Below are 26,495 nucleotides of genomic sequence, written 5' to 3'. Positions count from 1 at the left end.
AAGTTTAACGATTGGGAGATAACAGTTTACACAATTTTCCACTGCTCAAGAGCCAAGAGCAGTGCAACGATCAAGCATAATTTCTGCCAGCCAGACTCTCATTATCAGTATTGCTGATAAAGATCCCTCTTATCTCAAGTGAACAATCTTGTCCCAATTGGAAATTAAAATAGTTTTTTACGATAACCTTTTCACTTTTACTATTTATTTTAAAAAATTTCACCTGATAACAGAAATAAGCCGACTTTCTTCAGAGATTGGTGTAAAAGAGATTTTATATAATTTCTTTAAAAAAAACCACATAAATTTTCAACTGTTACACAGGAGCAAACTCTAAACTGTTATCACTGTTACTCACTCAGTCAGACGTGTCAAATCTATAGATAGAGACCATGCATATTTCCAGCCTTTCGAATGACCTCCAAATGAATAGTTAATAATTGATAACGCATATGGTTTATGGTAAAATTAATCTCTTCAAGTCTTAAGAAATACGGATGATTTTCCAAAATTTCTAGCTAGCCAAGTCTATTATATCACTAGATAATGTTTTAATATAATTATTTATAATATATAATTAAACTAAAAACTAAACCAGGCACAAAGTTCCTACAAATTGTCTTACCTTGTATGTATGAATAAAACATACTTATACACATCTTCCGTTTCCATTGTTAACGTATGACCTAATTGAAAATTAATATTTTTAAAGTTACTTGAATGAAAATTAAGCAAACGTTTTTCAGGCAGAATGAAGTGTAGTAAAATAATGTAAAAAAGGACAAACTGAGAAGATGGAAACAGGCACCACCTGTTAATGCTTTCCAGAGGTGGGATGAATTAATTTTACCGTCCATCTTATTTGAATGAACTTTATTACGCTCTGTAAAAATATTTATTTAAACATTGGATTCGCATTGTGATATAGTAAAAATTTACTAGTGTTACTAGTGAAATTTATTTGGTGTTTTTCTTCACGTTGATGTCGATTCACATGCGCGGGGGCGCCGTCAGCATCTTCGTTCGACATTGCAGTTGTAGTCGGAAAATGTGAAGATTAGTAGACTAGAATGTCTAAAACATGAATGCTGGAAGCACTCGTAGTTGTACTCATCGTTAATATCAAACTTACAGACTCGAAGTTAAACTGGCAGACATGGCGCGCGAGGTGTTGCTCAGCAATCAGGACGCCGAAACAAAAAAAATAATACGTGTACCAATTAGGTTGTTAATCCGCTAAAAAATTAGTTCCAAGAGACATCGGATGTAAAATTAAATTACCCAGCAACGAGTAATAAGGTTGCGAAAACATGTATTATATAAAATACAACTAAATAACAATACAAAACAACCTATCGAAATGGGGTTTCAAAAAAACTGTGGTTTTAGTATTTCCATCTCTCAATGTCCCCCTAGAAAATGTGATAATTGACAAAAAATTTGTACATGGCGTTTCAAAAAGAGGACTTTTACAACTTTGAAAATTCATATAAAATTTTATTAAACAACAAATACAGAGCTGGTTTTGGTGTTATTTTAAAGGAAAATAACTTCAAGTTTTTTTACCATACACTAAAAATGTTCTATGTGGCTTCCCATTGGTTATTCTGCAGACATCCCATCGGTAGTCGATTTCTTCTTCCAAGGACTCGAACTAGCATTTTAGGTGTAACTTGCTCAGCTAGCAGCGTAAATTCTTGCTCTAAATTCAGGTAGAGTGGCCGGCAAAGGAGGTACGTACACACCATATCATTTTATGAAACCCCAGAAAAAAAATATCTAGCGGTTTCAGGTCTGGGGAACCGGGGGGCCATGCCAATTGGCGCATCACGGCCAATCCATTGACCTGGGAAGCGGTCATTTAGAAAATCCCGGAGGTCAGTCAGATAGTGTGGTGGTGCGCTCTTGCATAAAGAAAACATTTTCGTTTCTCGGTCATCCTCCATCGATCTGTGGTATAAAAATTGTTGCAAACATATCAAGGTACACTAATCCCATTGATGGTTTCTCTCTTGAAAAAAAGGGGCCGTACACTTTCTTTCTTGCTCAACGCACAAAAAACGTTCAATTTATGGCTATCACGAACATGTTGTAATGTTTCATGTGGATTTTTCGCTGGCCCTAAAATCGTTATGTGTGTTTACCTTGAAACGTAAGTGAAAAATGGACTCGTCAGAAAAGATTATGTTGTCCAAGAAATGTTCATCATCATCCACTCGATTTAACATATCCACACAGAAGTTCCTACGGGGCAATCTTATCAGTGTCTTTAATTTGCTTGTAAAAGGGAATATTGGTATGGTTTCAAATGCAAAACATTTTTTTAACATACGTCCAAACCGTCGTCGTAAGTGGTACGGAGATGCACGCCGGGGTCGATTTTGTAGGGCTATTTACAAAACATTGTCTCACTTGCTCAGCGACTTCGTCAGATGTGCTTGGACGACCTAAGAATTTTTTTATGTTTCACTGAGCACCCTGTTTTTCTAACAAAACAACTATGCCCACTCCATAAATTGTAGGCCCGCTATGAGGATCTTTAGCGTACTTTGTTACGAAAATTACGCTGAAATGTTGTCGCAGACTTCGATTCTTCAAACCAATAAACACACAACTCCGCTCCGGTTCAGTGAAGGCAGCCATGTTTAACGCAACTGTCACTAGCGCTTGTGCGGCGCGATTAGGCACTAGCGGACTACGCGAGTCAAAAATTGGACTGTTTTCCTTTTAAAACCAACACTAAAACCAGCTCTGTAACTTGTTTAATAAATGTTATATGAATTTTCAAAGTTGTAAAGTCCCCTTTTTGAAACGCCCTGTATTTTGCCCTTGACAGACAACCGGTACACGAAATACTTAAAACTGGAAATAGATTTTAATAGCCGAAGTAATTACAATTTACAATTTTGACTGACTGAAGTAGATAATTTGAACTAACTCAGTGTATATTTTATTAATGATAAGTTACTGGGAATAAAGCATATGGTGATTAAGTATGATGTACTTCCTATAATAATTTTAAATCGGAACTAGATATGTTGATAGCACTTAATTCCGTTTTTTTCACTGCTAAGAGGTTAAAAGTAATAAAAGCGACTCCCTTATTAGGGAGAGTGAAGAAGCAGTTTTCTTGTTTGGATAAATTTTATGTATGTTATACACACGCAACATTAATAGTTTTTCCTGTTTTCCAAGATCAAAAACATATCTTTATGTGATTCTGGCCATTGTAATCTACTTCCTGCCTAAGGTATTTTTGATTACCGTAGTAGGGCTTGCATTACTCCCCTGACCAATAATATATACTTATAAGTCTGAAACATCTTCTTCGTCACAAATCCGTATATTTTTTTTTACCATTCTACATAACCTTCTTTCGGTCTAAGGTACTTCCGCCGCTTCAATGGAGTTTGTCGATAAAAGAAGTATGTTTGAAAAAATCTACTACGGGTAGTACTAAAATAACAACTGCAACTGTTGCCCCAATTAATAAAATATACAATGAGTTAGTTGAAATTATCTACTTCAGTCAAAATGTGATTACTTTCGGCTATTAAAAATCTATTTCCGGTTTAAGGGATTTCGATTACCGGTTGTCTGTCAAGGTACAAATGTTTGTCAATATCACATTTCAAGGATATTGGGATTTTAAAAACAAATATACAGTTCTTTTCAACCCCATTCATTCGTGGTTTTTTGTACAGTTATTCATTGTATTTTATATAATACTTTTCGTAAACTTGTTACTCGTTACTGGGTACTTTAGTTTACATCGATGTATTTTGAAACTAATTACTTTGGCGTATTTATAACCTAATTTGCACACGTATTAATTTTTTCTTTCGGGAACTTTATAGCTGACGGTCCTGCTGGCGAGCAACACCTCGCGCGCCATGTCCGCGAATTTAACTTCGAGTCTCTCTGAGTTTGATATTAACGATGAGTCCAACTTCGAGTGCTTCCAGCATTCATGTTTTAGACATTTAGTCTATTAGTCTTCACTTTTACCGACTACAGCTGCAATGACGCCAGCTCACCAAGTTGCTGGCGCCCGCTCATGTGAGACGACATCAAAGTGAAGGGAAGTAAATTTCACTATCACAATGCAAATCCAATGTTTAAATGAATATTTTAAGAGCGTAATAAAATTCATTCAAATAAGATGAACAGTAAAACTAATTCAGCCACTTCTGAAAAGCATAACAGGTGATGCCCTGGTTCCATCCCTTTATTATCTTTATTACATTATTCTACTGCAATAATGTATTCTGGCGGAAAAAAAGCTCGTTTAATTTTTATACAAATAACCTTAACAATATTAGTTTTGAATTACGTTCCACATCAATAATGGAGACGCAAGATTTGTATAAGTATCTTATGTTCTTACAGACAAGGTAAGACATGCCTCTAACAATTTGTATGTATTTTTTTGTTTGTTCAGTTTTGAGTTTAATATAATATAATTAGTTCTGTTAAAAATTGTAAGTGTTCGGAATGGCATCCTTAATTCTTTAAGACAATAATAGATTAATTTTACCATATAACGTATATGCGTTTTCAATTAATTATTCATTGGAGCTCATTCAAAGGGCCTGGAAATATGCGCGCGAGCATGTCCTCTGTTTATATGTCTTTGTTACAACATCTCGAAAACGTAATCATCTATAGACTTTTTAATTTCACTGAGATTGATGAAGGAAAATGCGACTCCACGGGATAAGGTGGTTATTTTTTTTACATTGGATTTATGAGTCCATGTATTAAGAGGGTATGTAGATAAAATAATAGAGTTGAAAATTCAACGTTAAAAACGTAATTTAAGATTTGATTTCAGCACACTCATACATCGTAAGTACTCTCCTTAGCTCTCTGGAATCTTTTGAACCAAGCACGTTGACTGTCGTTGACTATTTAAAAATTTAAACATGAGATGAAGCTCAATTTTTAAAACCTGCACACAGGCACCGTGAGGACAGCCAGTGGTCCTCATAGGTAATGCATTCACAGTCCCATACAGCTACGGGTGGTCTTCATTTTTTTTTTCTTTCTTTTCTTTCTTTTTTGTTTCAAGAATTTATACTTTTTTCTCTGCCACCTTGGCAAATAAATCATTTGTACGAATTTGTATTGCAAACATTTGATAAAAGATTTAATTATCATTTTTCATATATCTTATTGTTCTCAGTTTCCATACATTAATCTCTTGGAAGACAGAGCTATCTCGATGCAGTTTAAAAGCACCAACTGGCTTAATTTGGGCAGTTGAAAAAAGGGGAATGTGAATGGATCTGGGACAATAAAACCACAATTTATAATATTATTGCTGTACTAAAACAGATGGTAGTTTAGGCCTTCTGTAAATAAGCTCTGTTACAATATATACTACAAATTTACTTTTTTATATATTTCTGATCAGTCACTCTTGCATGGCACGTTTGATCCAGTCAACATATGAACGCACGTCTGTGTAAAAGGCAGGATAAGAGAGGCATTCACTGAGCCCAGCCAACAGTCCGTACACCTTCCCCTTGTACAGCAGTGGGTCTCCCCAATCAAACTGTACATGACATTATTTGTTTATTCATATAGAATTGGTATTAGTTTAAGTAAGTTGGTATAGGTTTAAAACTGTTTTGTGTAAAATTTTTACATATAAATCAGTTTTAACTACTATACTTTAAAATTGTTTTCCTAAGTGAATTCTTAGCAAATTAAAATAATAAAATTAAACTCGCATCTTAACTCAACGAATTATATTTAAATAAAATAGGAGATATGACGCTTTGTAAAGAAATATCATGAGAGTAAGCATTTTAATCCGCTAAACTAATTTGTAAATTGTCCCACTAAAAAGAATAAAACTGCAGATTTGTCAATTATCTTGTTATTAAATATTTTCGACAAAAACATTACATCTCTCAGTATACAGTGTTCATGTTTATATTCTGGCATAAGACATACTCACTTCGAAGAATCCATTATGATAATTTCAATAAAAGTTTAGTACCATGCACATCAAAGAGAGCTTTCACCAATAAACCAATAAAAACTGTTATAAAATTTAATCGTACAAATATGTGGATATAGAGAAAGTTTGATAGTAACTTTTGAATCTTTCAAATAAAGATCTGGTGTAGTATTGGTCCTTAATTAGTTTAAGAAAAAATTGAACATGGAATCCACCTGAAAGTGTATGTACGTTTCAGGAATAATGCAAGTTCATAAATTTAAATGCTGTCCTAAATTTAATATAACTCTTGATATTACGTACTCGATAATCAAGGATTTTTAAAGGGTAACATGAATTAACTTTAATTAGTGTTAGTTTATGATATTAGTCGATACATCTTAATACACTTACATCACAAGGTCCAGTTTTTTGTCGTAGGTACAAAACTGTCTAGGTGTGACGTCATTGGGGTAGATTTTTTTCACATTTATTCCAATCGTAAACTGTCACTTCTGCTTCCAGTAAGTCAGGCGACGACCCTTCGGACTAAAACAATAATGACTTTATAAAAAACATAACTATCTTTACTTACACTTTATTGTTTATACACATTTGTACTTTAATAAACAATACACTTTTAATAAACAATACACAATACACCTGAATCCTTAAATACTTTGTAAGTTATTGTAGTTTTATTGGCTCAACATAGTTTTCCCTGGTATAACGATACAGAAGGGATTGGACAGCTGATGCATGATTTAATCTACTAGATAGACATTTGTAATCGCGATATTCTAAAAGATATTTTGAACAGTAAATTTTGACATATAATAAACTATGTAGACCTTAGAAATATCTAGAAACTAGCAATAAAACAGACTTCGTAGATATAAAATGTGTCCCTTTCTAATTCTACAAAATGCTCAATGGTTCACGAAAATGATTTCAATGTTTGCCAGAGACTTATTTTTTTGTATCTGTTACTAGCACTAAATTGAATAAGAAACAAAACTATGTAATCATCTCAGTCTCCTAGCGCTAATTTACTAAGCAATTTGTCATTACACGAAGAAGAAGGCCTAATGTGTCCTCGAAATAGACCCGCAATTCATGCCACATGGTGAACTATTTATGTTATTCAGCCCTGTGTTTGTCCTTTCCGTGTCAGTATCATCAGAGAAGATAGTCCAAACAAATTAGAAAATGATCTATTATTGACTTCCCCGTATATCGAACCAGTGATCTCTCGGCTAGAGCCGCAGCCTCACCCCTTATCTGGTACAGATCAATAAAAAAGGCTTTATTTCATATTTAGCGATATATTTTAGTTTTATCCCCTAATGCCTAACAATTTATTGATTTGCAACAAACAAGGTAGCCAGAACCTTATCATTCATGACACCTTCAACTTTGACAGAAGGATATCAACGGCATTCCTGAGTGAACATCTCGATAGCCAGGTAAGATATCTGCTTATCTCATGTTATTGCAGGTGAAGAGGGAGTGGACGAATCAGATAAAGAGCCCGATGACGTTATCTTATCAGCGGTATGAAGAGTGAACCACTTAATCTTGAACGCTGTGTTAATCCACGTGGCATTATTTGGTTAAAAAGAGTTGTACCATTTAATAGAGTTTATTTCGTTTTTCTGTCATAATATAATAAAAAATCTACAATAACCCCCAAACACGCATTATAAATAAGGTTTTAGTTATTAAAAAATGTAAACTCAAATTTAAAAGCCTAAAATCTCAGACCTGAAGCGGACACGCACGTATAGCCCTTTCGCTCACTGTTTATTCCCACTAGACTGTATTTTATTATTATACAAGGAAGTTTTAAAAACAAGAATTCTATATCAAATCAAATCTTTAACCCTTTAAGGACCAAGGGACACATGTGTCCCCAGAATAAATATTTGTTTTCTATATGCCCAGTCAAGTTAATATTCATAAATATTAATTATTATCAATTCAAAAAGCTTAGAAATACATTTAAAAAATATTCCCACTGTAAAAACAAAGTCTCCTTTATTTGATTAAAAAATATCTAATTATGCAATATAATTATAAATGTGTTTCTTAGTTTTATTATTTTTGCACAAACTTTCTTAATGCAAATTTTGATGAATTGCTTTGATGTATTATCATAATACAACATGACCAATATATTTAGGAAGAATATCTGATAATATTATTTTTTATTTGCTCATAATTACACATTTTTTTTGTTTGTTGGGACACATATGTCCCTATGGACTCTGAGGGAATTAGGTTGGCTAGCATTATTGAGAACAGCTGACTACAGTTTTCCTTCAGTTTGGCAAATAGATTTTGAGGTTATCCATTTTATTCTTCTTACTAGTTAGTTAGGGTATTGAATTGAAGTTTGTGAGATGGATTCTGTTAGTGAACGTTTATTTGACATAAAACAAGAATGAGAGCTCAAAAGCTGTTACATCTCTTTGAGTACCGACAAATGATAGCACGATGTCTAATTGGTGACTACACACATAGAATGCGTTCACTTCCCAATACTCCATTGTCAAGGAAATCTAAAATTAGACCCTCATTATAAGCCAGAACATATAATGAAAAAGACAAATATCAGACGTCGATGTGTTGAATGTGCCAAGAACAAAGTAGAAAACCGAACAAACCTGTATATGTGTAATATGTCAAGTTCATTTATGCTTTATCAATGAAAGAAAGTGCTTTGAACAGTTTCACTGATCAACATAAGAACAATGTTCTATTGTTATTTTTTATAATAAACTGACAAGTTTTCGAACATGTATATTGATGAGTAAGTTTTGTAATTTCATAATTTTGTAAATAAAACAACTTTTTCTTAAATAATATTTTACTTCAATCACCTAAATAAACCTACAATGACTTGTAAAAATTACAGAAATATAGTGAACTACTCAATTTACTAGGTTTTACTACAGTCCGCTTGGGACAAATATATGCCATTGCAGTATCTTTGTCAAGTTCCGTTACCGTCCGTAGGGACACATTTGTCCCATGATATATATAAAAAACTAGGTGTACTAATTATTTTAAATACAAATAATACAGTTTAGTTACATAACTGCAATATGTTTTTACAAGAATTAAAAACTTTTTTTTCATGCCACGTTTCTTATGGTCCTTAAAGGGTTAATTGCTCGTAACAAAAGCATATTATATGGTAAACATCATATTTTGTTCTAAAATTTAAACTTTCGCACCACACTAACACCACGTCCAAACTTACATCATTGTTCATACATTCAAGTTTCATTCATCCTTCGACAATCTCAACCCATTTCCAGCGCTGGAGTCAGTCATCGAATTGGACGGTTTCGATGTATGTATAGGAAAAATATAATACAAGTATGTATAAGTAGATAATTGTATAGTGCAACCGTTTTTAACGGCGTAAGAATATACTAAGTCATTATATCGTTTAAAATCATGGATCAGTATTATATGTTTCTGTTTTAATAAAAGTTACTTCGAATAGCTGTGAATGTGTTTGAAAAACTGCCTAAAAGAAGTATCAAATTTCTAAAAAATAAATATGAGCCATTAAGGGCCTTATTAAAAGTAAAAGTCACGACAATCAAATCATATAAACCACTTAACTCTTGTCTTAACCTACTTTTAAACCACTTATCTTATCTTTAGTTGTGAGTTCCCTAACAATTTAGTGGTATTAGTCAGGCATGCAAGTGTAATCAATAATACCATACTGTCTAAAGGTTGAATACTCATTGAGAAGTCACCCAACCAACACAAAATAAAACAATGTAACAAAACAAGAAACCTGTACAAATCTATACATCTTTGTAGTAGTAATCTGCATTAAACAACAAAGGATGCATGCCCGCAACCGTGGCTGCAACAGTCACCTAATTTAATTTCGGTCCAAAATTTAAATATTATATAGGACACTTGCTGTTTTTGGTTCTTTTCCGTATGTAAGTACAATCCACGTCTAGTGAATGGTGTTGATAAAATATATATGTTGTGTAAATATGTAAAGTATATTGATGTCCTTTTATAAAATCTATTTATGTATTTTAGGTGGGTATTTTTAAAACGTTTATTTGAAATCACAAGGATATTTAGTCACTTATTAAATGTTAAACCTCCAAGTCAGTATGTTAGTATCCCTAACAGAAATGATTTACGTAGTACAGCACTACAACAAATACATTAAATAACTGAATTAAAGAGGCATAAGTATAAAAACCAACCTGACGGTCATCGGTGTTTTCAATTTGTTTATTCAATACATTGATCGATGCTTATTGCTCGAGAGCTTAAGGGACTAGAAAAATGTACTTTCTGTCGTCTGTCTGCACAATATCTTTAAAACGAAACAAACCTACAAACTTAATTGTCCATGAAGCTTCATTTGTACTGAGTAAAAGATAGTAAATAACAATGCAAGGGATTTAGCTTTGCGTTAGAGAATATTTTTACGTTGGTATTATGTTTAAACCGTTATAGTAAGTGAAAAATAGGAGAATAATTTAATTTTAAAAAAACTCACTACACCCATAGATTCAAAAATCTAAAATATTAAAACACTTAGCCAAACTATACCAACACACTCATCAATTTATAATGCCTTCGTTTATAGAATATAATTATTTAAATTCTTGTATGAAACCCAATGAAATTAACGAAAATGAGAATTTATCACGTAAGATATTTCAAGAAAGATTTTATATTCTGAGTTTAAATTTTGAATGAGACTTCATTTCTTAAAGAATGATTTTTGCATGATAATTCATTTTTTTAAGGAATGAGTTCCACAATGCGTTATTTCGTATTAACCTCATTTAGGTACGACTGTTCATCATTCTATCTGTCCTTAAAACATATGGAGAATGAATTTTAAATATTGCATGCAACCTCATATAAGACTCTTACGCCTAGTACAGGTAGTGTGGCGTACTTTTATTGTGTTAACTTTGGCAGATAACATTACCTGTTAGATTGTTACTGTGTTATTAATGGTTAAGAATGTTACGACACTACTACTCACTTCTGAGCTCTCTCCCCATCCTGATATTAAGCCTTTAGTCCCCGCTTTGAGACTTTTGGTTCCAAGCTTGATGGGTTTTACATTCTTCCCGAACTTGATGGGCTTGTTGAGCTTGACGACCGCAACGTCGTTATCCCAGGAGCCCGTGTAGTTCTTGTGGGCTACAACATGGTCTACAGTGAAGATCTGGCCGCATCTTCAGACTTGTTACTGCCAATTCGGAATGACAGCTTGTTCCGGTTCCACCTAAAAATGTGGGTTGTACATACATTCTTATGACATACAATGTGATTGTAACTTTAAATAAATATGTTTAAGTGAAGTTACCCACTCTAGCTAGGTACAGTAAAGGTTGTGACCAAAAGGTATATTCTTTTTCTAACGAAACACATTAAAACAAATTAAAAATATATGAATGAACACACTTTTTTAATTGATTTTAAATTATTTTTATTTTAACTTTGAATCCAATATGAAATTATGCTTTAATGTTCCTAATTTAATGAACCATAGGTAGGATCAGTGTGGTCAAAACGTCATAATAATAAAATAAATTAAAACTGCTATTGAAGCTGACTGACATAGTAGATAATTTATTTCTTGTCGTCCACGATTATGTTTACATCTATCTTATCATGCTGTTACGTTTGAACATTCATTCGGCAATATTGTTTTCATTGGTTTTCCTTATATTTATTAAATATTTTATTATTGATATTATAACACTGCTTTTTAATCTACTTTTTCTGGCGTCATACAAATGAAGAACCAAAATATTGCAATGGTAATGTAGGTATTTCATACATATCAACTTTTTACAGCCATTTTGCAGCTGAAAAGTTTACTGGCAACTTACTACCCAGGAACATTTATATTAATGTAATATTCGATATAATATGGCTAAGTTCTTCCTGAGGACAAAATTAAACTACTTACAAACCTTTTTGTTTCTGTCTGGAATATACCAGGCAATTTATACAAGTTAGGAACACAAATTGTTATGTTAGAAACTAAATATCAACTCTATCATTTAGTTTTTAACAAATTGCCACCGAGCCAAATTTAAAATGTACAACTTAATGAAAGGATTACCTTTGTTAAGCTGAAATGAAGATACAAGCAAAATTTCAAATCTACATCCTAATTTGTTCTCGAAATATCCCACACCACGTAGACAGACGAATTTAACAAACATTATTTAAATACATACACATTCTCTACATACACACTCCCGGCGGAGGAAGTACTTTTTTCATTAAATGAATTGTTATTGAAACAAATAAATAAATGTATACACATATATGTATGTATTTGTATATTTGTGTAGAAGGAAAGGTAGAAGAGATATTTTGTCACCCCTCTCCCCAATCAAGTGAATGACAGGTTTCACTAGCGCTCAGTAATTAATAGCAGTGATTATCGATATTGAGCACATATCATACAATCTTAACCAGCATCATAATTTTATTTGAATAACATTTCCTTATTTTTACATTAAAGCTAGAGTACCAACTGATCTTAGAAATGTTACAATTTTCAACGTAAGATAAGCTCTAAAAAGTGTAAGTCTCTATTTCTGATTTTCCACAAATATCTTTTCACTATAAGTAAATTATGGAAAGGCTAAGAACCATTGTTTATATTTTACCAATCAACGGTGTAAGCAGTAGTCAGTATCCAGCGAGAATTGAGAATAACTCCTGAGCCAAAGAGTTCATTATCCAGGAGTATGGCAGCCTGCAATAGAGACTTTTGTAACAGGAGAATAATATATGGTAACAGCTTGAATTTGGTAATATGCAGACATTCATTTACAGCTTTGTACTATACTATAAGTGGCCCTCCACTATTGATTGACAATACTCCTGTATATTTTACACACATTCACAAGTTTAGGTAAAGTTTATAGTATATAGTTTAAGTTACTAATGACCAAGATTATATATGTTATTATAGCTCAAGACTCCTATTATAAATATATAATACACGTTTAAAAATTGTAAAGAAAGTTTTAACGGTCATATTAAACGTAAATAAATAAACTGCTATGAACGTTATTGTGTCTTTATTTGTGAAGTATGTTTTTGTTTGGTTTTAAAATATTTCATACGTATATGTATACTTTTGTAGTTGAATAGCTGTTTTACTACCTGTAGTTTAATACCTGTAAGCAAGTATTAAACATTCTCCTAATACTTAAGGTTTAGCAGTTTCGTCTTGTTAATACTTGTATTCAACTTTATTTTCTAGTAAACCATAATTATAAATTATAAAATTAACAAAATCGCTGTAATTAAAAAAGGGAAAATTGCAATTACGAAGCAAAATATTGTAAAAATTGTAACCAAGATACGCTATGCTATGTATTTATGAAAGTTTTATATGACTAATGCATACTCTCAAATAGCTATACTTACCATGAATGGGAATTTTTGAATGGAAGTGGTTTTACCATTAATTATCCCAAGACTGGATTTCTTATTGTTACTGCTTACGATTTAGCCCTAGGATGTTTACGAATTTGTAGCCCCCTTGCCAAACCTGTAAAATGTAAACATTGTTACTGCTTATGTTGTTAGCCCTAGGATGTTTACGAATTTGTAGCCCCCTTGCCAAACCTGTAAAATGTAACATTGTTACTGCTTATGTTGTTAGCCCTAGGATGTTTACGAATTTGTAGCCCCCTTGCCAAACCTGTAAAATGTAACATTGTTACTGCTTATGATGTTAGCCCTAGGATGTTTACGAATTTGTAGCCCCCTTGCCAAACCTGTAAAATGTAACATCATTACTGCTTATGGTGTTAACCTGAGGATTTTTACCTATTTTTTAAGTGTCTTTTATTTTTTTATCTACTGATGATGTTCACAAAAGTGCGGAACGTATTTTCCCAATTTTAAAAATAGAACTAAATTCTCGTAGCTACAATATGTTTCTGTAATGCATTATTAAAAGGGAATAAGGAACATATCAATATATGAAAGAAATTATTTGATACCTCAAATACCCACAGTTCAATCTTAAAATCCACCAATACACGAATTAAAACCAACCAAAGAGTTGCAAAATGGACGCCTAATCGCACAAATAATGTAATTGTGATAATATAATTTTCTTTTAATGACGCTGATAGGAGTGAATGTTTTTAGAAAGTGAATATTTCTACGCTAATGGCTTTTTTAATTGAGCACTATAACCGTTTTTTAAAGTAAAAACAGTCCAGAAAGTCTTTAAAATGTTTTTGTCATAGCCGGGAATCGAACGCATGATATCTCGCTTACAGAGCCGCAGCCTTGCCCCTACAGTAGGATGAAGGTATTTTAACGCCGAACACGATATAAATCACTAAATAAAGCACTCCACTTACCCCTTGAGAGTTAGAAAATTAACCCACTTCTTTTTTAGTGGCTTGGAACGTGTTTATTCATCATCTGAAACACGACACAAGTAAAAAAACTTCCAGGTTGATCCAGGTAGTTCAAGTTTTATTTAGTATTAAGATTACCACGAACTTAATATTAACATTTAATAACGTCAGAAGGATACTCGTATGTCATATGACATAAAGTTTGGTACTAAAACTTGACGTAAGAACATTAATATCCTTGATGGAATACGGTTGACCAAACTAAGTATAATCTGTTCCATCATTATAAGAGAGACAGATTTAAGTTTTTGTGTTGAGACACTGATTTCGGGTTTTGTCTCAAATGATACCCTTTCTAGTAATAGTAAAACGATCTGACTTACTACATACATATATATTTTACAAGATATAAGTACAAGACATCTCGTTCCATTTCTTTCTCGAGATATCCTGTGAAGAGATATATATTTTGACGGTCATACAAAAAAGAGATTATGGAATTCATGGAACACGAACATGAAATTCATGGGAAATATCTTCCAAATAATACATTCACATATTTTTTTCTTTACATTGGGTTTCGTATTGGTGTGTAAATAGTTAAAGTCCACACATCAAGTCTCATATAAATTAAGCTTCTTGCACAATTACAAGTCTACAGGTCAGTTCCTTTTAGGAATATCGTGCGGACAGACAGAGAGACAGGTATGAAATTTTTCCATCTTCACCAAACCTCATCCAATAAGAAGGGTTACCCCAATTACTTCAATTTCTAAGGAAATAATAAAAAAAGCATTCTTTTTTTATAAAAGCAGCTGTAAAAGTATAAAGCAGTTGTAGTGTGACGGGGAGGGAAGCTCTTTCTATCAAAAGTGTATTTACGTAAAATGTAGTAGTATATGAAATTAAAATAAATGAAACAATAAAAATGTAATGGTGTCTACGTGTGTTATTTAGTCACGTAAAAACTGCTTCTCCGACTATACTGAAATTTTAGAAGGACATCCTTAGTGTATCTGGTTAATATGCAGCCCTACTCTTATTTCGATAATTTTCCTGGCTACGCCTCACTGGTCTCGAATTGTGCATTTGAAAAAAGGTTTATTAATTGAAGAAGTCTGTTAAATTTAATGAACAGTTCTTATAATTAAAAATATTAACAGTTTGAAATAGGAGGCCTGTAAACGTGCACAGTCTGCGAAATTGCATACGGATCCACTAGTATTATCTAATAAAATCAGATCTGCATAAAATCAAAAACATAATAAAAAATTGGTAAATTTTATGTTTAAAGTTTTTCTTGTGATACGCGTAAGTTTGGAAATGTGTGTCAATTCCTTGCTCGAGATAATACATTATGCAAGAGATGTCATGTATTTAATCAAATTATACACACATTTAGAAAATTAATACAAGTGATATAGAAACAATATTTTTTCAAAAACCAGTTACTGACAAGTGACTAGTATTCAACAGTAAATGGCGATCGTCATGATATAAAGGAGACGAGAGCAAATCGTGTAACATATAAATTTAAACAAATTGCAATAATAATTAAATTCATTATTTATAAGGTTGTGCTGTAAAAAAACAAGTTTACTCAGAACAGTTAATTACATTTAACAGGTTGAACATATTTGTTTGCTGTAATACTTTTCTTATGAGATTTTTACAACTTTAGAGTCCAGTAGGGTGTACATCGGAGGGATATTATAATTATAAAAAGGCCTTCTAACATATTTTACCTAAGAAAAGCTATGTAAAATGTTATTATAAACAGTCCAATAGTTTATAAATAAGAGAGAGAGAGAGAGAGAGAGAGAGAGAGAGAGAGAGAGAGAGAGAGAGAGAGGATACTTGATACTTTCTTTATTTATCCTGCCATGGTTTAGACCAATGGTCCACTCCACCACCATGACAGGCAACACATATTCATATGTAATACAATGTTTGAGCAGTAGCCTTTTTTTTCCAAATTACATTTTTTTATATCTTATTCTATTTTATTATGTGTTATAAAACTCTTTTTCTACAACTATATTCTTATTTAAATCATATATATATATATGTATATATATATATATATATATGTATATATATATATATATATATATGTATATATATATATATATATATATATATATATATAATTTTATCACTTAAATATACCCTACTTACAGTTAAGTTCTATATTTTACTATTTGCTTTATATGTTTATTCAATACAAACATAATTTCTTTTTTTTTTCCTTTTTTTGTATGGTCTCAATTCTAAATTCCTATACGTATAGGAAAAATTAATCTTACACAAGAAAGAATAATTTACACAGTATTGATGTACTATGAACTTATAATTCATATCTTTCTAAAAGTTTCATTTTGTATTTTCTTAAAAAAGCTGCATTGCTTTTCCCTATCACTTTCCCGCAGTTCTCTTTCTAGTACATTCAATAATCTAATAGATGTCACTAAGAAGGACTTACTGTAGATAACAGTTCTATGAATCGGAATTTGTAAAGTTATTCTTGAAAAACGAGTATTTCTAACATGTACATCAGTCATTCTTTTGTATCTTTCAAACAAATAAACTGGTTGTTCATTTTTAAGTACTTTAACTGCCAATTTCATTATATTCAATTCCATCCGCTCCTTAATTTTCAATAAACCAAGGTCTTTATAATATGGTGTTACATGTTGATCCCACCTTAAATTATAGATATATCTATCTTATGCACGCATTTTGCGCTTTCTGCAACTTATCAGTTAACTCATTATTTATGTCACAATAAGCTATATTTGCATAATCAAAAATAGGTAATACTATTGTTGCTACTAGAAGCTTCTTAATATAAATTGGAGGATTAAAGCTCAATTTTCTAAATTTATACAAACACTGGAATACCCTCCGAACAATATAATTTACTTGTATACGCCATGATAAATCATTAGACATTCTTAAACCTAAATTGACAATTGAGCTCTCTAAATTTAAATGTACATTGTTTATCATCAAAGGTGTCAAACTGTTAACATCAATGTGAGGTAGCAACCTTGAGGATCCAAACAATACCGGCTTACACTTTGTTATATTAAGCTGTAATCCATGATCTTTACACCATGTATGTAATGTACCCAAATCCGCATTCATACAGTTAACAGCATCATTTACACATTGAATATTAGGCCTACTGTTTAAATATAACTGAATATCATCTGCATACATCATATATTTACAAAATATGTGATGTAAATATATATTTATAAATATATATATAATGTAAATATATATATTGTAAATGTGTCCGGTGAGATGGTTTGCCCGGACGACCTTCAACTCCTCAATTTCAAGACACCATCCAGCACTCGTTCCAATGACCTCTTCATCAGGCAACACTATGGCACAAACTATGCAGCAAACAGCACGGTGGCTCGCCTGCAGAGGGCCGGCAACAACCTGCCTATAACTGTCGACCTGTTCCATGATGGCGTGAGATCATTGAAGTGGAAAGTGAAAGGAGCAGTGCTGCCAACGTAAATGCCTCCACTTAATGTCTATGTTTGTTCATTTTCTCGGTTTATTGTATGTCATAGTTTGTCTATTTACCATTGTTATTTTTACTGTCTGCTGTTTTGAAACACTGTTACGAATATCCCTGTTATATTATTTTATAGTTTATTATGTTTTTTTCTGTTGTTACTGTTATTAAGTTATTTCTGTTATTATGTTATTTCTATTGTTATAGTTTATTTATTGTTGCGTTCTTTCATTATGGTATTGTTATAGTTTTTAAAACATTTAAATACGTTTTTATTCTAGCATATATCATGCCTTGCATTAGAGTATTATGTAATATTTCCTTTCAGTCATTCACATGTTTTTGTTGAGGTAATTTTTTGGTTTAGGTTAAGTTGTAATTATTGATCTTGAATTATGGATCTTGAATGTAAAAATGGAGTATGTCCGTTGGAAATAAATAAATAAATAATAAATAAATAAATAAAATATAACAGAACTACCAATCTTATTAATGTATAAAGAAAAAAGCAAAGCAGAAAGTGTGGATCCCTGTGGAACACCTACAGAGTTTATTCTTCCATTCTGAAAAATTTCCATTATTTGTTTTGATTCGCTGAAGTCTATTGGTCAAGTAATCTCGAAACCAATCAACCACAGCGGAACCAAAATTGTAAGATTCTAGAACAGACAATAATAAATTATGATTCACAGAGTCAAAGGCACGACTAAAATCAAGAAGCATTAATAATGTTATCTCTCTGTTATCAATAGCATGTCTGATATCGTCTGTTATTTTAACCAGTGCGGTTTGTGTACTGTAAAAGGATCGATAACCAGACTGATATTTATCTAAAATACTATTCCTAGTAACATAATTACAAATTTGGTTATAAACTATTTTATCTAATATCTTACCTAATACACTTAATATGTTTATAGGCCTATAGTCTTTACATTCTGAAGGTGTTTTTATCTTTGCTAATGGTATAATAAGAGCTCTTTTCCACTGACATGGATAAACAGAATTATATAAAGAATAGTTAAAAATATGACACAACACATCACTGATTTCTTCACAAACCAATTTTAAAAATCTAATATGTATTTCATCATTACCAACAGCATTAGACGATATATCTAACATCATTTTAGGAATTTCTTCTCTACGTACTACAGAAAAAATAAACATATCATCAATACCACTAAAGACACCTCTTTGACTTTTATAATAATCAATCAACTCTTCATTTATACTATGGCTAACACCACAGAAATAACTATTCAACTCTTTTAGTTGTACAACTACATCTGACATAACATTAGCATTTTTACCAACTCCTTGACTGTTAATTACATTCCAAATATCTTTGCAATGCTTATCTGGTTTCAATAAAGAGTCAAAATGACGGTTTCTCGAGTCTCTTAATATACGTTTTACTTGATTTCTTAAGACTCTGTAATTTTCCCAAGTTATAGGATCTTTCGTCCTTATATATTGACTGTACAACTTATCCCTGTCTTTCATCATTGATTTTATTTGTGTATTTATCCAAGGGCAGGGAGTCCTTTTTGTTGAGATATTTCTTTCAGGTACATATTTATTAAATAAATTATTTAATTTATTAACAAATATATCTACCTTTGTATTTATATTGTCTACTGAGTAAACATCATCCCACGATAAAGATTGACATTCTTGCCTTAATCTATTTACATCTGCATTTTTGAAATCTCTAATAACTTTCATGACCCTATTAGTACTATTTTTAACTCTAAGACATAGCTCTATGTGTATTAAATCATGATAAGATATACCAGCTACAGATATTTGTCCGTACACATTTACTTTGTTCACGTCATTACAAATCAATAAGTCCAATAAGGTATCAGATTTAGGTAAATGGTATGTTGGTTGTAATGGTAGAATAGTAAAATTAAAATTCTCAATTAAATTAATAAATTGCGTTTTATCTGGAAAAACTCTGTCTGTACTTAAGTCTATATTAAAATCTCCTATAAGTAATACATCTGAATAAGTAGGCAATAAGTCCCCAATTATGTCAAAACAGTCCGATATATAACCTGCTTTCGGTGGTCTGTAAAAGGCACACAACAATAACTTCCATCCCAAAGCTACTTCTAAAAAAATAAATTCAGGTTTCTTACAGTACAAGGATTGTGATGAAACTAATACTTTGTAATTAAAACATTTCTTAATATATATTCCAATTCCTCCACCCTCCTTACCCTCTCTGTCATGTCTTATGAAGTTAAAACCATCAATACTAAAAGGACTAGAAGCCAAAATGGGTTTCAGGAATGTTTCCGTAACCACAACTATATCAAAAATATTATCCTCAAATAAACTAAAAAAGGACTCTTTGTGCGCTCTTAGGTTTTCTACGTTGACATGAGCTACTTTCAAAAAACCTTTATTCTTATTACTAAATTTAGATTTTAAACTATTAATCTTTTCCCTATTATGCAGTAATAATCCACAATCACTCGCCATATATTATTATATGGAAGAAAGACATCAATATTTTAGCACATAATATTGTCAAAAAAACACCATACTTACAACATGAAATTAAAACAACTGAAGAACAAAAAGAAACAACTGATAAACTTATCATACCGAAGATAAACAAAACACAAAACTGAAATGTAAGACAAACACCATCATTTCAACTTTTCAAGGTCCTCTTCTCGCTTCACCTCAATTGCCGGATCTCCTTGATTTTTACGTAGGAAGATGCGTCCTCCGCTGACCCATACGAAAGTGTACTGTTTCTCACTGCGACACAGCCGCGCAGCTCGCAGCAACCTCCTCTTAGCCGGCGTCAGACTGTGGTTGATATAAATCACAGAAGAATTTCCCAGTAGAAAGCCAATGTCCCTGGTGTTCAAGTTCCTCTTATCTCTTCTTTTTTGTATAAACATTTGCATATCAATATTTCGCACAAAGCGAACTACTATACTCCCTATACTACTACTCTAGAGAGAGAGAGAGAGAGAGAGAGAGAGAGAGAGAGAGAGAGAGAGAGAGAGAGAGAGAGGAGAGAGAGAGAGAGAGAGAGAGAGAGAGAGAGAGAAGAGAGAGAGAGAGAGAGAGAGAGAGAGAGAGAGAGAGAGAGAGAGAGAGAGAGAGAGAGAGAGAGAGAGAGAGAGAGAGAGAGAGAGAGAGAGAGAGAGAGAGAGAAGAGAGAGAGAGAGAGAGAGAGAGAGAGAGAGAGAGAGAGAGAGAGAGAGAGAGAGAGAGAGAGAGAGAGAGAGAGAGAGAGAGAGAGGAGAGAGAGAGAGAGAGAGAGAGAGAGAGAGAGAGGAGAGAGAGAGAGGAGAGAGAGAGAGAGAGAGAGAGAGAGAGAGAGAGAGAGAGAGAGAGAGAGAGAGAGAGAGAGAGAGAGAGAGAGAAGAGAGAGAGAGAGAGAGAGAGAGAGAGAGGGAGAGAGAGAGAGAGAGAGAAGAGAGAGAGAGAGAGAGGAGAGAGAGAGAGAGAGAGGAGAGAGAGAGAGAGAGAGAGAGAGAGAGAGAGAGAGAGAGAGAGAGAGAGAGAGAGAGAGAGAGAGAGAGAGAGAGAGAGAGAGAGAGAGAGAGAGAGAGAGAGAGAGAGAGAGAGAGAGAAGAGAGAGAGAGAGAGAGAGAGAGAGAGAGAGGAGAGAGAGAGAGAGAGAGAGAGAGAGAGAGAGAGAGAGAGAGAGAGAGAGAGAGAGAGAGAGAGAGAGAGAGAGAGAGAGAGAGAGAGAGAGAGAGAGAGAGAGAGAGAGAGAGAGAGAGAGAGAGAGAGAGAGAGAGAGAGAGAGAGAGAGAGAGAGAGAGAGAAGAGAGAGAGAGAGAGAGAGAGAGAGAGAGAGAGAGAGAGAGAGAGAGAGAGAGACTTATTCACCAGGCCGCTTTCCTGAGTTCCTCTTGAGCCTTCCTCTTGATTACTCTTGATCCTCTTCCGGGCACTCTTGTGCCTATCCAACACACCTCTCCCCTCACCTAGCACTTATGTACTAGGATCATCGGAATTTTGAATTCTTCTTTCGTTTTGTTCCTATGTTCTTATGCTCCTCTTCAAGCTGCTTGCTGTCTTCCGGCATTTTCTAGGTCATGCTTCTTACTCCCTATCTGTCTACACATACGTGAAAACTCCAGTGCTGATACTTTACTTCTAAGAAAGTTTATCTTTTCCCAAGCCCACATCTTCCGTCGGAGGAGTTCCTTCAAATCTTTCCGTTCTTCTTCGTAGAACCAGCACTCCATCAGCACATGCTGAGATGTCTCCAGCTCTCCGCAGTGGGTGCAGCGGTCATCTTCCACGAGGTTAAAGCTCTTCAGTTTGGCCTTAAAGTTGCCATGTCCACTCACGAACTGTGTGGTGTAGTGGTCCGTCTCCCAGTGCACCTTCTTCCTGATCCTCACATCCGGGACGAACGCAAATGTCTCTCTTCCTTTAGTGCTTCTTTCCCACAACCTCTGACATTCGTCAAGTGTTTCTTCTCTTCTAATCCCCCTGCTCTCCCCGCTGTCTAACCCTTCCTCCTTTTCCCTTCTTCGCTTGATTCTTTCTTCTACCATCAGGTCTAGCGGGATCACTCCGGCAATCACTCTCACAGCTTCGTGGGATATTGTGCTGTAACCCTTGATCACTCCTAATAGCATCTTCCTCTGCAGGCTCATCAGCTTCGACCTCTCTCCTCGTCCTCTCATTCTTTGCCCCCACATTTCACAGCCGTACAGGACCATGGGCTCCAGCGCTCCGATGTACAGTCTCCTTAAGTTTTCACACTTCATTCCATGATTTTTTTTGCCAGTCCTTTCAATTTTCCAAAGGCTTTCATAGACTTGTCGATCACCTGGTCATAATGCCCTGCAAACTTCATCCTGCTTCCCACTACTACTCCTAGATATTTTGTCTCGTTCGAGCACCGGATTGTCACATCTCCCATGTTCACACGGATAAACCTTTCAACTAACTTTCCTTTGAGTAATACCATCACAGTCTTCTCCTTCGAGAACGTCATCTTCCTTTCTTCTCCCCATCCTGTAATAAGCTCTAGGGCTCTTGTCGCCTTCCCCATGAGATCTGGGCTCGTGTTGGACTTCACCAGCAGCAGTCCGTCATCCGCATAAGCTCTCGCCGAAATACCCTCCTCAAATGGCAGCCGTAGGAACCCATCGAACAGGATATTCCAGAACAGAGGGCCCACCACTGATCCTTGGGGGCAGCCTTTTGTGATGCTCTTGCTCACCTCACCGTTGCCAGCTCTCAGCGTCACTGTCCTCCCCCTAAAGTAGTCCCTCACCAGACGGTAGATATTGTTGGGGCATCGCCATCTTACCAGCACCCTCAGGATCTCTGGCCACCAAGCGGAGTCGAACGCTCCGGAGATGTCCAGGAACAATCCAACGACGTATTTTTCCTCAGATTCTTCTACCTCTCTTCTCATGTCCAGCAATGCATCGACTGTTCCCACACCTTCCATGAAACCATACTGAGCAGCATTCGTCCTATTTTCTCTCTCCATCCATTCCTTCATCCTCTTCACGACCAGTCTTTCCCCTAACTTTCCCAACACGGGTAGGAGGGTCACCGGCCTGTAGGATTTGGACTTTGCTCGGGTCTTTATCTTCGCTTTTCAAGAATACTTTCACTATTCCTTTCTTCCAGACGTCCGGAAACCTGCCTTCTCTCAGCATCTTGTTGTACAAGTTCAGCAAGCGTACCTTTGATTCGTCCGTACATCCTCTTGACGACTTCGCCCTTTATTCCGTCATATCCCGGTGCCTTCCGGTCTTTCATTTGTTTGACACATGCGGTCAGCTCTTCCTCCGTGAAGTCTTCCTCATTTGCTCCAGTGCTCTCCTCCATCATCCCCCCTCTAACTTCTCTCTGTTGCTCAGTGTCTTCATCCTCCCTATCGTCCGGTAGCAGACCTTCGATCAATCTCCGTAGAGTGTCTTCCACTGTTTCTGTCATCGTTCCATCTTCCTTCTCTAGGCTGACCAATTCGATATCCTTCTCTATCTTCTCCGCAACGATCTTGTAAACCTTTCCCCATGGATCACCTTCTTCGTCTGCGATGAGCTTTTCCCACATCTTCCTCTTCTGCTTCCTGATTTCCCAGATGTATTCTGTTCTTGATCCGGTAAACGCTCTCCTGTCAACCTCCCTTCCTGTTCTTCTCCAAATCCTGCTCTTCCCCCTCATCTTAACTCGTAATTTCTCCAGATCTTCCGACTACCAATAGACCTTCTTCATTCCTTTAGTTGCCTTGGGAAACTGGTCCTCCATCAGGTTCAACGTCATTTCCGTGATTTTCTCCGCATGAACCTCTGCTGTAGTCATTTCCAGTTCCATGACTTCGATACTTCTACGTAGCGCCTCGTCAAATCTCGTCCAGTTAACCTTCCTTCAAGCAGTACGTTCCTAGTCTCTGCTCGTTTTGGTTACCCCGATTCTCCTGATCTGATATCACCTTCATTGTGATAAGTCTGTGGTCACTCAAGGTCTCTTCCTGTACTGTCCAGTCTTTAATCCTGCTTGAGATATCCCTCGTCGCTATCGTCACATCTATGTTCGACTTGCCTCCCTGTGTGTTCTCAAAGGTCATCCACCTACTAAATTTGTTCAGCACCTGAAGATCCCAAGCCGAGACAACGTCTTCTACCTTGGACCCTTTTTCATCTGTAGAACCACTGCGCCACAGTCCTGACCTCGCATTCAGATCCCCTCCACATAAGACTTTCCTTGTTTCCTTTCTTTCTAATTATGTCCACTAACCATGTTAAATGCCCATCAATAGGTTCTGATGGCCTGCAGTATAGACTAATCACTTGCATCGACTTTCCTCCTTGTTCCAACCTTACACTGACGCACGTTCCGCTTGTTTCACCTGCGTTCATGATTGCTCCGATCTTCTCATTCATCACAAAAATTGCACTCCAGATATCTTCTCTTCCACTCCGGTCATGAAAAACTCTGCATCCAGAAATCCTCACTCTCCCACCCACTATGTATGGCTCTTGGACCAGGAGAACATCAATCTTATCTAGTAAACATCTCCTAATGGCTTCATCCATAGCTACCTTACTCCTACCTAAATTCCACTGGGCAATCCTACAGTCCATAATCAATCTTATCATTATTCCTCTTAACGGCCTTCTCGTACACAGGACACCTCCTTGAGCCTGCATCATGATTTAGGTCCCCTCGACCTTCTCTTTTGCAGTTGGCACAACACACTGCTTCTTTCTTCTTCTTATTAGGGCAGTCTTTATAGTCGTGTTCCTCCGCACAGTATGAGCAACTAGGTTTCAGCGAAGTGCAATGCCTAGCAATGTGCCCAAATCTCTGACACTTGAAACACACTGGCTATGTCCACGTAGTCCTTCACCCTGCAGCACTGCCACTCCACAAAGATCTTGTCTTTCATCCTTAGCAAGTTCCTAACTCTCACGGAGCAATTCCACTACAATATGATTTTTCTTCCCTCCAGATCTTGCATCCTTGTTACTTGTGTCTCACCTCGAACTCCTGTCTGAAACTGTTCCTGCTCGATTTCACTGCCATGCATATTCCTGCTGAAACACTTCTTCTTTCACCTCCTCTTCGGTCAGTTCAGCGTTCACATCATAAATCATTATGACGGGCTTCTTCTTTGTCGGTTTCTCAACCTTCAACCCTGCCTCCAAGAGCGATTTCTGCTTTATCAGGTTCTCCACTCCTTCTTCGTTCTCTGCCTCCACGATTACTCCGTTCCTGATGTAAATCAGTCTCCTAACCTTTAGGCCGATTTCTTGTGGCTTAACCAGTCTCATTAGAGTGCTTTTAACTTCTTCACTCTCCTTATTCTCACTCTTCACGATCACCAGTTTAGGTGCTGGCAAAACAGGACCTTTCGTTCCTGAGATTTTTGGCACTTCTTTCCTTCCCAGTGCTTGAGCAAAGGTTGCCCGGTTCTTTGGCTCACACGTTTCTTCTCTCACCTTTAGCTCCTCCCTGACCACTGTCCTTAAGAGCTCTGCCATGCTTTTTCCTTTTTCTTCTACTCTTGTTTCCAAAATTACTCTATCTTCTCTAGCCCTTACGATCTGCTCCTGGAGTTCACTCAAGTACCCCTGAAAAACTATTGGCATAGGTTTTCTTCACCATCTTAACAATTTGCGGTTGTTTAAACCAGTTCTGCATTTTCAACAAGATCTTTCCCATATTTTCTAAGGGGTCTCTTCCAAGTTCCGACTTCTCCTCGTCTTCATCCTCATCCTCGTCTTCCGTATCCTCGACTCTCCTGTTCTTCGACTGTCTATTATCTGCTTCATTAGGACTCCTCCTTGTCCTTTTCTCCATTCTTCTCTTCCCAGCATCTAGTTCTGAATCTGACTCCTGTTGGCTGCTGGTTGCCGAGATCCCTCCTCCCTTATCCAACTTGCTCAGTTTCCTCTCTCTTGCATGCTTCTCCAAGAGCTCCCTCTCCACAGCTGCAATCCTCTGCGCCCTCCTCCCTTCGTCTGTTCTCCTCCTCCTCCTCCTTCTTCTTTTGTTGGTTTTTTTTATATTCTTCCATAATCGTTCCCACGAGTAGCTAGGGAATAACAGTCCGCTCCTCCAGAGCCCCGCTTAGAGAAGTAAG

At 35.3% G+C, this 26,495-nt stretch overlaps 1 protein-coding gene across 1 annotated transcript; it reads right to left on the bottom strand.

Annotated features, from left to right (window-relative positions):
* Positions 1–5,416: 5,416 nt before the first annotated feature.
* Positions 5,417–11,819, bottom strand: LOC124373254 (kallikrein-14-like). Its single transcript, XM_046831639.1, has 3 exons — positions 11,814–11,819; positions 10,995–11,180; positions 5,417–5,557 (listed from the first exon to the last, which is right to left on the bottom strand). The coding sequence occupies exons 1-3, from the start codon at positions 11,817–11,819 to the stop codon at positions 5,417–5,419; spliced, it is 333 nt and encodes a 110-aa protein (XP_046687595.1).
* Positions 11,820–26,495: the final 14,676 nt, after the last annotated feature.

This window comes from Homalodisca vitripennis, unplaced genomic scaffold, assembly GCF_021130785.1.
Source record: "Homalodisca vitripennis isolate AUS2020 unplaced genomic scaffold, UT_GWSS_2.1 ScUCBcl_5148;HRSCAF=11744, whole genome shotgun sequence".
In the NCBI taxonomy this organism is placed as follows: Eukaryota; Metazoa; Arthropoda; class Insecta; order Hemiptera; family Cicadellidae; genus Homalodisca; species Homalodisca vitripennis.
This window is presented reverse-complemented; position numbering and strand designations above follow the sequence as displayed.